Source organism: Rosa rugosa, chromosome 1 (genome assembly GCF_958449725.1).
Source record: "Rosa rugosa chromosome 1, drRosRugo1.1, whole genome shotgun sequence".
Classification (NCBI taxonomy): Eukaryota; Viridiplantae; Streptophyta; class Magnoliopsida; order Rosales; family Rosaceae; genus Rosa; species Rosa rugosa.
Window position 1 is genome coordinate 12,864,928 of NC_084820.1, and position 11,818 is coordinate 12,876,745.

General features: G+C 36.8%; 1 protein-coding gene and 1 long non-coding RNA gene across 4 annotated transcripts; both read left to right on the forward strand.

Moving 5' to 3' along the window:
• Positions 1-1,897: 1,897 nt before the first annotated feature.
• Positions 1,898-3,614, forward strand: LOC133742138 (uncharacterized). Its single transcript, XM_062169823.1, has 4 exons — positions 1,898-2,143; positions 2,306-2,479; positions 2,580-2,687; positions 3,162-3,614. Exons 1-4 carry the CDS (start codon positions 2,103-2,105, stop codon positions 3,280-3,282), a joined length of 444 nt encoding a protein of 147 aa, XP_062025807.1. The 5' UTR covers positions 1,898-2,102; the 3' UTR covers positions 3,283-3,614.
• A 3,162-nt stretch (positions 3,615-6,776) lies between these two features.
• LOC133727271 (uncharacterized) lies at positions 6,777-10,426 on the forward strand. 3 transcript variants are annotated; one of them, XR_009855082.1, is made up of 12 exons: positions 6,777-7,436; positions 7,570-7,634; positions 7,736-7,842; positions 8,031-8,133; positions 8,398-8,474; positions 8,574-8,621; positions 8,722-8,869; positions 9,084-9,157; positions 9,267-9,290; positions 9,558-9,691; positions 9,950-10,003; positions 10,152-10,426. It is a non-coding gene; the product is annotated as an uncharacterized LOC133727271 (long non-coding RNA). The 3 variants fall into 3 exon arrangements; XR_009855081.1 differs by having other exon boundaries at positions 8,739-8,869; XR_009855083.1 differs by having other exon boundaries at positions 8,739-8,869; positions 9,084-9,152.
• The last annotated feature ends 1,392 nt before the right edge of the window (positions 10,427-11,818 follow it).

The window sequence follows — 11,818 nt, forward strand, 5'->3', positions numbered from 1 at the left end:
ATAACTTGATATTTTAAACTCAATAGTTTCTGTTCTTGCAATGATAAACTTAATTTTCAGGTAATTGACTTCCCTCATAACTCATAAGTCATATGTATGATACTTATTAGACCAGATTTCAGATTATATATATATATATATATATATATATATATATATATATATATATATATATATATATATATATGTATGTATGTATGTATGTATGTATGTATGTATGTCCATGCTTATTGCTGTAGAGAATTTCTTTTAAGCATAATTTATTTTTGTCTATAACTACAGGCTTATCTTGCTGTTACTGCCACGAGGATTGTTGAAATGCCACCATGATATGACTGTTTAATGTAAAACTGAATACTGCATTGTCATTGCTTGAGGAATATTGTCTGTCATAGTGTATATAGATGAATATTTCTTGGCCATGATAAAAGTTATATAAGTTCATAAAGAATGAACTTTATTGGTTCTTGGAATTTTGTAGAGATTGATTGTCCTCTTGGTTGGGGCAGGTCTTAGTATGTATAGTAAGTTTAACTTGGGTTTTGGACTACTAAGCTGAAATGAGTTCTTGGGACATTAAGTTTGGCCTTGAGTGCAATAGTGGTATCATGTTAGCTACCATGGGGCTTTTGTCCGTGTCTTGATATCCTAATGTAGTTTATTCTTTGTGGGGTTTACGATTTGGGGATGCCAATGGGTTAGTTTAGGATTCTGGAATCACTTATTTTGACTATATATGTATCATACAAGTTAGTAGCAGTGGCTTAATTGTTAGACAAAAACAAGGAAAAGAAAAGTTGATTGACATCTATTCAATATCTATTTCTGAAATTCTCTTTTGGTAGGGTTTTCCATATCCTAATACATGTCCTTGTTATTAAGATCATATATCAATTTCAAGTCCTCTACTTTTAATTTTTTGGTAGAACAGAAGTCCCCTACTTGTTGATAAAAGAAGGTATTCCTTTGTTTTAGTTTATAAGGCTTCTGAATAAAAACAGTAAAATTTAGTTGTTTGACCTAAGTTGTGTCTATTCTTGATGTTGATCTTCCACTGAGCATGCTGAATGTTTTGGAAATGGCCCTTAGAAATGATGTTAATAGTAGTTGATGTCTTTGTTTTTTATGTCCAATTAATGGTATGTGTATAAAGATCCAATTTGCTGCTTGTAATCCTAGAATAAGAGTCAACAAAGAAGCAAATTCAGAGGGAAAAATGTAATAGCTTATCAGTAATACCTATATGTAATAATGCAGGTAATGTAGTCATAATTGTGAACTAATATACTAGCATTAGATCATGGATTGTTAGCAATAGCTTCAGCCTAGGGATGCAAGATCACATCTTCTTCAAAGGGAACATAAACGTAACAATGACAGGAGAAATTAAAATGTTCGTCAAAGGATGTAAGAAAAGAATTGACTGCCTATGCACCAATATTCAACTTTACGGTAATCATGTTATTTGATAATACAAGGTTTCATTGAGTCGTTTCTATATGATAAATGCTATTCTAATTCAATTGGATGCCAAAGTCACCAATTTTTTTTTCTCTTTCTTTTTCTTTTTTTTTCTTTTTATTTTTATATTTTATTTTTTTGGTCACTATGATTCCAAATAGCCAGAGGGACCAACAATATGAAGAGCATGGGGACATACATATTATTATCACAGGCACGAGAGAATATGATGCCACACTCAACAAAAATTTATCACTTAGTGTTCCTTCCTTCAAGTCGTTAACTTGGCCTTGAATTTTGGCCACTTTTATTGGTCAACTACACTGCCTTCTTGTGTTGTGTCATGAATTTAATTCCTATATCCTATGCTCATTTATACATGATTTACAGTTGTAATGAGATGGATGTGGTGCGGGAGGCATGCAAAATTTAAAAGGACAGCAGCAACATTTAGACTTTATTTGGTGCTTGATCATGAATGCATTACACAGATAAGTTGCTTAGGCTATGTAGATTCAGGTTTAATCTTTCTTTTTTCAACCACTTTGCATTGACGATAAACGAAATGTGATAGATTGAGGGAACAAAACTGACCTCGACCCACTCACATCTTGAATGAAGATATCTTACAGCTTGGAGGCATGGAGAAATTATCAGCCACTTGCATAGTAATTTATATGAGGTGATCTGTACCATCCATATATATGTGTGTGTGTGTGTGTGGGGGGGGGGGGGGGGGGTGGGGGAGGGGGGTGTATAGAATTTAACTTGAATGTTTGTTCTTCATCTATTATTTTGTAGTTTGTTTATGGAGATCCTCTTATTTGAATTTGAAACATTGTAGGTACTTATATACTGTGCTTGAAGAGTTAGACATGGTAGGCTCTGTTACTTTTGTTGATCCTGCTGTAATCTCTGCTCCATGGTGTGGGACAAGTTTTGTAAGATCCCGTAAGCTAGCAGACCGATTCAAAGGAGCACAAAGTGATCAGATGTTCTTTATCCCTTACAACTCCGGGTAAGAAATAGAGAAACATGCTTTATTTATTAACAATACTACTTTTATAAATCACTAGTCATATATGAAGTTCATTAATATAAGGAGTTTTGTTATGTAGTGATCATTGGATGTTAACGATTGTCCATCCAGTGAAGGAGACGATCTATTTTGTTGACTCATTTTATCAGAGCATAATTGATAGTGAATGGAAACATGTTGTGAATGAGTAAGTTATTTCTAACTTCACATTCAAAATCTTGAGATTCAGTTTTCTGATTATTCCCTGGGTATATACGTGAGTTGATTGGGAGATTATATATGATTCATACATTGATAATAATACAAGGCAACAAGACAACCAGACAATATAGCATGCAGCTAGAGACTACTCTACTTAGCTTATACCTTAACTAGCTGATTATAAAGGTTCTACCCAGAATGAAGTCTACACTTATCTTACTTACCACCTCTAATAGTTTACATTAATTTCTTGATTTGACCAGTGAGGTTTATTATGAAAAATTGTAGCTCTGGAACTGCGTATAGAGGGAGTTAGCTATTTTGATTTGTCAAAAGATATATCGAAAATTAGGACCTTAGCTTGTTGTGAGCCTTAGCTAAGTTAAAAATTTCATGCACTTCCTATCCTGCATCTCATTAAATTAGCATGTGTGATTCATGTTTGTTATTTTTTTTGAAGTGCAATTAATATATTCAATCGGCAAAGGAATAAGCAAGGACGTAAAACTCCACTATGGAAAGTCCTGATGGTATGTTTTAATTTAGAATATGCCTTATTAAATGAAATTCAGATGTGTTGATTTTGGGGTATTAATAGATTCCTGTTACACGTCCTCTAGGGTGCTCTAAAACAACCGACAAACAAAGAATGTGGCTATTACATCATGCGCTTTAAGAGGGACCTAATCCTTGAAGATATTCAAGGTGTACTAGCTAAGGTATATTCATTATTTAAGTTATTCAACGTTTGCTAGCATGATCATTTGGTAGCTTCAATTGGTTGCTTGGCCTGGATTGGTACTCCATCTTGCTGCATTATGTCCTTAAAAGAAATTTAGTTTAGCTTCAAGGTTTTTAGTTTGAGATTGTAACTTATGGCATGACTTGATTGTTTTTTAGGTAACTATTGCATGATTAATGCATCTTGCGTGAGTATTTTGCATTATGTTTCATTTATATATTCAGAAGTAATTCATTATATTTAGCATGTGAACAGGTTCCTTCTATTCAATTTTTAGTGAATTACATGACCGATGTGTGCATTCACAATTGAATTTTACAATACTTTTTTTTATTTAGCAGACTGGTGACTAATTGCATATGATTTTATGCTCCAATGTTTAATAATTTTCTTTTTCTTTTTTCTTCATAGTGGGAAGGAACTTTGAAGACCACATACCTTCAAGAAGAAATCGATGAAGTCCGTGATGAGTGGGCATAATTCGTTAGCGACAAGTATCTTTAGACTCCTTAGTTCTATGGTTTAACTACGTACCTAGTGAAACTTCTTTAATTTGTTGCAAAATTTACCTTTTCCTTTATATGAGAGCTAAGTATCTTTATGACAGCTAGTACTATTTAGGTTTCTTTTACTTTTTGCAAACTTTACTCAAAAAATTTCAACTGAGAAAGCATATTGTAAATGTGATTACTTGAAGTACTTCTCTATATATTAATATATTGCAATTTCATTTCAATTTCCTGAATTGATGCACTAGATCATGGTTGAAAAAAAATCGTCGTCTCTTTGGCTAGTAGACAATGGATTTATTCTAGAAATCGTTGTAATTTACTATCTTTATCATCACCGACAACGTTGTCAATTTAGAAACCGATGTAACAGTTTCTCAACACCAACGTTTTTGATGAGAAACTGTTGTCTAATGAAGTTGGAAAATACTTTTCAACTAGAAACCGATGTATACAATCCTCGAAGTCAACATTTTTTTGGTAACAATTGTTGTGTATGAAAGTTGTTGAAGACCAAAAGTGATGTGTTAATTCTATTACCGGCATCGGTATCTAAGTGAAAACCGTTATTGAATAATTAAATACACAACGGTGTATTTAGTGCTAACGGTATGTGCTAAGTATATCTACAACGATTTCTGAATAAAAGAAGTTGTACTTTATTAAGTTCAACATCAGTGAAGTACCGTTGTGGAGTGAAGTGTTAAAAGACAACACTCACCTAGACAACGAAAATATATTTTTTCAGACAACGGTGCAGAACCGTTATCTATTTTCGATTTTGTACTAGTATCGACATGTCATGCTCACTTATTTGTAGTGAGCCTATTTACTATGAACCTAAGCATAGTAATAGGCAACATAACGCAAAGGCTACATCTTTTCTTTGCCCTCCAAGCTAGGGCTAGCAGGCTTTTCCGAGTGAAGATAGGAAATAACATCTTCAGCAGAGACTTGTTTCTTTGACTCAGGAGGATTCTTGTTCCTAGACCCTAATGGCCTTCCCCTTTTCTTCTTGATAGTGGAGTCATTTGGAACAACTCCCTAGGCAGCATCACTTACGCAGGAACAACCATTCCACCCGGTGTTTCTACTAGTCCCAACGATCTGGTAGAAAGCTTGATTGAGGCTGCATGCATTTTCACCTTCTTTGTCAGTGCAGGTGAACCATTGTTGCTAACTGCAAGCTCCCCAAGCATGAGCTTTAGTTTCTTTGGAGAGGCAAAATGAGAGGTAGGTCTTCCCCGCTTCAAAGGAGACTGTTCTGCATTCGGTACCAATACAAGCTGCTTGTCAGCTTCCCCTGATGCCTACATATTTGTATGACGAAGAACCATAGGTTTGTGCATCTTGGAGGAAGAACCAGTGTGATGCCCCGGAAATTCGTATTTATTTTCTGAGGATTTTCCGAAATTTAAATTGTGGTTATTGGACGGTTTCGTGGCTCATGGACGGAGCGGAAGTGTTTCGGATGAATTAGTATTCGAAAAGTGTGGATTTAGGGAGGGGTTCAAGGTTGACTATTGATACGTTGAGATTCTCCGAAAACTTCATTCACGAAAGTTGTAGAGCGCGTCGATACGAGTTCGTGGACATGTGGAATACGAGAATCGGAGTTCGTATGAGAAAGTTATGGCCATTGGAAGGAATTTCCATTTTGGTATAAATAGAAGTTTCCCGAATGGGAAATTTACTATTTTCATTTGGTTTCCATTTCCGGAGACTGATATCCCTTCTCTCTCTTCTCTCTCGGCTGCACCTTCAGAAACGAAATTATCCGGCCGACTCGACCCGGCTTTTCTGGCGAACTACGGCGGTCTCCGACGACGAAACTTTCCAAATAGGATCGTTTCCTCCGTCTGGTCATCCCTGTGGTGTTCTCTAGCATCGATTCTTGGTGGTGGCGGCGGTAGAAGGCGGCACAGTTGGGTGTTTTCGGACCCGATCGGTTCTCCGATCTCCGACGTCGGCGGGGCTTCAAGTTGAGCTTAGGGAGCTCAGAGCAGCCTCCTTGATCGATCCTTGGTGGTTGTTTGGATCGATTCACGTAAAACTTGGTTCAACTCAGATTGGATTACTGTTCACGGCTTGTGAGGTAGTTTTCGACCCTTTATGCTTGTTTTCTGACTTCGAGCTAGTTATGAAAATTCACAAGCATGCTTAGATGAAGAACTTTGATGTTTGGAGTTTTGTGAAATATTGAGTTTTGGCCGGCGGTGGTGCGCCACTGCCTGTGGCGGTGTTCCGGCGGTGTTCCGGCCATGTATGGGGTTGTTTCTGGTATTATATGTTTTCTACTCGTCGATACGAGCGTTTTGATATATAATACGCATATTTTGGAGTTCGTATGAATATGTTATGATTTTTACGGTTTCGGACCGTTTGATGATTCAATCCGTAAGGGTTTGAGCATCCGATCGACTTGTGATTTTGACATATCGATCGTAGAAGTATTCCGGAGACATTCGGTGGTCTCAGATGTGGTTTTGCCTCATTTGGAGTCACTTTGGGAAATTTGGTTCGATTTAGGGTTTCGAACGTTATTCCTTGTGATTCGTTGACTGAATCAGAGCTGAAATTCCTTAGGTACGTGACGAGGTATTCTTTGCACTACAAAAAATAATTGCAACGGCTACCCCGTTTTGCGTCGGCACCCTTTTGCCGTCGCAAAAAATTGACTTTTTGCTTCGGCAAAATTACGCCGTAGTAAAACTTGCGACTGAGTTGCTACGCCGTAGCAATGGGATAGCCAAACTTTAATATTTATCTTCGGCGAACGTTTGCAGTCGCAGACTTCTAATAATTGGCGACTGCATCTAAAATGCCGTCGCAACTAGAGAACAACTACGAGCCTAATAAGAGAATTAAATCTATTTTCTCATAAAAAAAACCCTAGCCTATTTCTCTCAATCCCTGTTCTCTACCGCATCCCTCTTTCTCTTTCTCTCTGTTGTCGATCTCTCTGAAGCAGATCGGATCGGAACTTCCCGTCGCTGGTCCTCCGTGCTCAGTCTCTCCGCTCAGTCCTCTCTCTCTCTCGCTCAGCGGCTCAGTTGTTGTCGCTCTCTCTCTCTCTTATACATATCACTTTGTCTCAGCGGCTCAGAACCAGATCGGAACTGGCGGCTTCAGCTTCTTCATCGCTCAGTAGCTCTTGCTCTCTCTTTCTCTCTGCGCGCGCGGCTGCTCTGAAGACTGAAACCAGATCTTTCCGAACCAAAAGAAAACCCCCAAAACCTTCTCTCTCAGCCTCTCTCACATCTAGCCCTAAATCGCTCTTCGTTGGTATGAAATTTCAACCCTTTCAAACTTTAATTGATACGTTTGATTTGCAATTCGCAGTTTTCAACGGAGGAAGATGAACAAAATCTCGACAATTAATTCTTCCTGTTCTAATTTTCTCTCCTGGGCCATTTGATTATATGGCTTTGAAAGTGGGTATCTTGGTTTTGCATCATGGATTGAGATAAGCATACAAAATCAGGTATCTGATGATGTGTTAGAAAATTAATTTCTGCTTTCCACTCGGTTTTGGATTTGGTTCATATATACAGTGCTCCATAGACATCTCTGTATATTAATTTCTAATTATTCTGTATATATATGGTTTCATACAGCACTGTCTGGGACAAAATATGGCTTGAAGCAGACACGTGGAAAGTTTGGTCTAGGTGCAAAGATGGTACGCATAGGGAGATCTGGTGTATAATCGGGTTAATGTGCTTACCTACTTGATCCTTTTGGTATTGAAGCAAATTTGATAAGATATGTTCACTTATGCAGGCATTAATTTGGTCGAAGATGAGTACAGGGCTTCCTATAGATATCTCTTCATCAATGAAGGGCCAAAGTTATAATTCTTTCTGCAGACTGGATATAGATATTCATCGGTATGACTTAAATATGGTACACGGTCCTGAATATTATATCTATCACATAGGTCCGTATGTGGTTGTACTGTTTATACCATTGTACCATTTATTTGTACCAGGGATCTCTGATGATTTTGACTTTGGCAGTAAAGGAATATAGTTTAAGCTCTTGTTGACTATTACATGGTGTTTCTTTCAACTTTCAGGAACATTCCTCATGTTCATATACATGAAAAACGGGAAAACAAGGATAGGTGGCATGGTGCTGAAATCCAAGTTGTTATTGAGGGAAATTGGACAACTTACCGTGTATGTACTTGATCAGTGGCTCATTTCATGTTGATTCCTTAAGAGCTTCTTTATGGTCTTTATAGTCATTCCTGTAGATAATTGAGGACAGTGCTTTATGAAATCTATCATATGATCTGCATGATATCTTGTGTAAAACAATTGAAGGAGGATGTATATCATATGGAGATTCTGAAGAGCCTTGTGTACTGTTAAAGGTATCTAGCTTTAGAGTCAAATCCTTGTCTGATTTAATGCTTACGTTATAAATATTTGATATTTCAGGTAAAGTGACTCAGTCACCAGCTCGATTATCCTCTATGTATTCTGTGAAGTGCAGTTGTTGGTTTGATATCCACATGGTGATGTCCTTTAGCTGATGAGTATTATCAAATTACTTTATCTAGATAATATTGAAGCCTGTGTATGTGTCCCTAACCTGATTTTTATTTAATGTGCAGAACATTGATAAATTCCCTCTGGTGAAATATCCTGTGCTGGTAATACATGTAAGTACTTGGATATGTTATTCTGCATTTTCTTCTATTGTTGACTGCTCAATATAGGGAACTTGTGATTGTTTCTGAACATGTTATTCTTCTAATGCAGAGAAATTGTTTTTGCAGGGTTATGTGAACAATTTGATGCAAGGGAGAAGTAACAGCAGTCAATGGAGGAGTTTGTGTAAATTGTTCAGCAGCATTGGGAGTCAGTACAAATCGTCTCGGACAGGAAATCTGTGGCTAAAGACCAATAGGTACAAGAATCTGTCCCTAATACCATCAATGGCCATGAAATTATGGCTGTGGCCATAGGGCATATTTCTAGTAGTGATTGGCACCCATAACCCTTCTTTTCGAATTAAGCTCTTAATGTCTTATAGCAGCTGTATGCATCTGTTGGTTGTGTAATTTTGCTAATGATTCTGCTTCTTCTGTTGTTTTTCTCCTCACTATCTGCTGCAACAATAGATTCTCTCAAGTTGTTTTGGATATGACTATCTGACTATCATGAGGCTGGGTCAGATCTGACACTTACAAGTGAGGTATCTGATATTATGTTCTTGCTTATGTGAACCTGGGAAGAAGTTCTCAGATACCATGGAGTTTCCTACCTAATTGATTTTTTCCTGTGGTTTTCTTTGAAATTTGCAGGTATTTGAGCAATTATGGTTCCAGGTAACCCCTCTGTTATTCTCCATTTAACTAATTTGGTTTCCCAAATTGCACAGTTTTTTTCTTTTTCATGTCGATGGGCTAATGTCTGTATAATCTCTTTTTTTAATACGTTGTCCATGGGCTATTGTAACTCCTTAATTGTAATACTTTGGTTCAGGTTTAGTGGTTGATTCTATTATAATTGTACTTTTTCTGTTTTCTGTGTGGTGATTAAGCATTTCTTCTTTCCTTTTTTTTTTTTTTTTTTTTTGGGGGGTTCCTCAACAGGTAGTGGTAAACAATTCTGGTGTGGAAGAAAACAAGGAAAAGACAATGGTTATCTAAAGGTTGACTTGTACGAGAATTCTGTTATATAAAGTTGGGTTACTGCATATTTACCTTGCTAGCAATCTAATTTCATGGTATAATTTCTTCATTTTGTTTCTGTTTTTACTAGCCTTTCTGTTTATATTTTTGAAGTATGTCATTAGTTATAATATCAGTTGTTACGTATTCTGCTTAGTGCTTATTTACTTGGGGTAGATGCCATGGATAATTGATTTAGTGCTGGATGTGTTGGATGAGGAATTTATATATGTTTGAGGTCTTGAATATATAAATTACTGATTATATAAAGTTCTGAAATCAGTAATATCAACTAAATAGAAAACTATGCTCAGGATACTGCCGCGAATGCTGGTCTACCCGTTCGGAGATTCAAGTTTATATAAGCAGTATGTGAAATCTCCCTTTTGCCATAAGTCAATCATTGCAACCTGCGATGTTCATTATTGAAATTGGGTTATGGTGTGACATTGAAAAAGGGTGATATGCAAAGCCATACATGATATATCAATTTTTTTTTTTTTTTTGATGTCTTAGGTTCCGGATGCAACTAGTGACCATGAAATTCGGAGGGAATCTGTAGGAGAAGAAGGGAATCCAGATTCAAGCTGTGATGATAGAGCAATGGACTGAGTTTCAATATGTTCATATTCTGATAGTGCAATATTGGAATTTTTGTTAAGTGTTACTCTTGGTTGTCTTCATTAGGTGCTTGGTTTTGGGCATAACTTTGTATTTCTTCTAATTACATATTTGGATGAATGCAGCAACTTAATTACATTGCTATGAAATAGATGAGTTAATCAACAATATGTGTTGTGTATTGATATTATTATCTCATTTTTGGATGTTGCAAAAATACAGGTTTTGTTAAAAAAAAAAGTTGCTGGTTGGCTACTAGCATCGGTGAATTACCGTAGCCAAGAATATATTTTTATATACCACATGAAGCTACGGCAACGAGACCGTAGCAAAATTTGCTATTGAAAAATTAGCGGGAAGCAAATTTGGCAGGAAAAATTTTAGGCGGGAAACAAATTTGGTAGGAAAATTTTTTGGCGGCAAGTAATATATTTATCACAATATTAATTATGCTGCGACGGAAATTTGCCGTAGCAAATTTTGTAATGGCAACGGCATTAGGGGTAGCATGAAACCGTCGCAGAGTAAGTGTCGCAAAACTCTTTGCCGTCGCAAAAGTGGTCTGCTACGGCAAAATGCCGTGGCAAAAGACATTGGCGACGCCACCAACGGCGACGGAAGCTTTGCCGTCGCAGAGCCGTCGCAAATGCTTTTTTGCTACGGCAAAATAGCTTTTCGCTACGGCAAGGCGCCGTGGCTATTGCAATTTTTTTTTGTAGTGTTGGACAGCTAATTTGGGTGGTTTGGCTGCCTTGTTCTGTATTGAAGACGTAGCGGGAGTTTCAAGGTGAGTAATCTCACAAGGTTCAATTATGAATGGATTTAAATTGGTTGATTTTGATTAGCTTTCAAAATGAACTATAGGTGGTATTAGTGGCATTTCTGAGTGGATGACTATGTGTGTACATATATATATTATGGGATATATATATATATATATATATATATATATATATATATATATATATATATATATATATATACATATGTATTCATGTATTAGTGGTATTCCTGAGTGAATGACTACGTATATATATATTTACGTAAAATATATATGTTTTGGTGGGTTGTGGATTGATGAAAACAATATGCATGAATTGATGCGTTTTATTGTTTTGGGTTGTGGCTTTTCGGAAAAAAAATGGTGGGAAATGGTATTTCTATTGTTTTGAAAAGTGTTTTGAGGATGTGAGAGTCACAGGTTGTGATTTCTCCTTTTGGGTTGATTTAATGTTTTGATCTGACGACCGGTGGTCTGAGGATGTGAGAGTCACAGGTTGTGATTTCTCCTTTTGATTTGATTTAATGCTTTGATCCGACGACCGGTGGTCTGAGGATGTGAGAGTCACAGGTTTTGATTTCTCCTTTTGATTTGATTTAATGTTTTGATCCGACGACCGGTGATCTGAGGATGTGAGAGTCACAGGTTGTGATTTCTCCTTTTGATTTGATTTAACGTTTTGATTCGATGACCGGTGGTCTGAGGATGTGAGAGTCACAGGTTGTGATGTCTCCGTTTGATTTGATTTGACATTTGGGGTCTGGTGCGACTCGTTTAATGT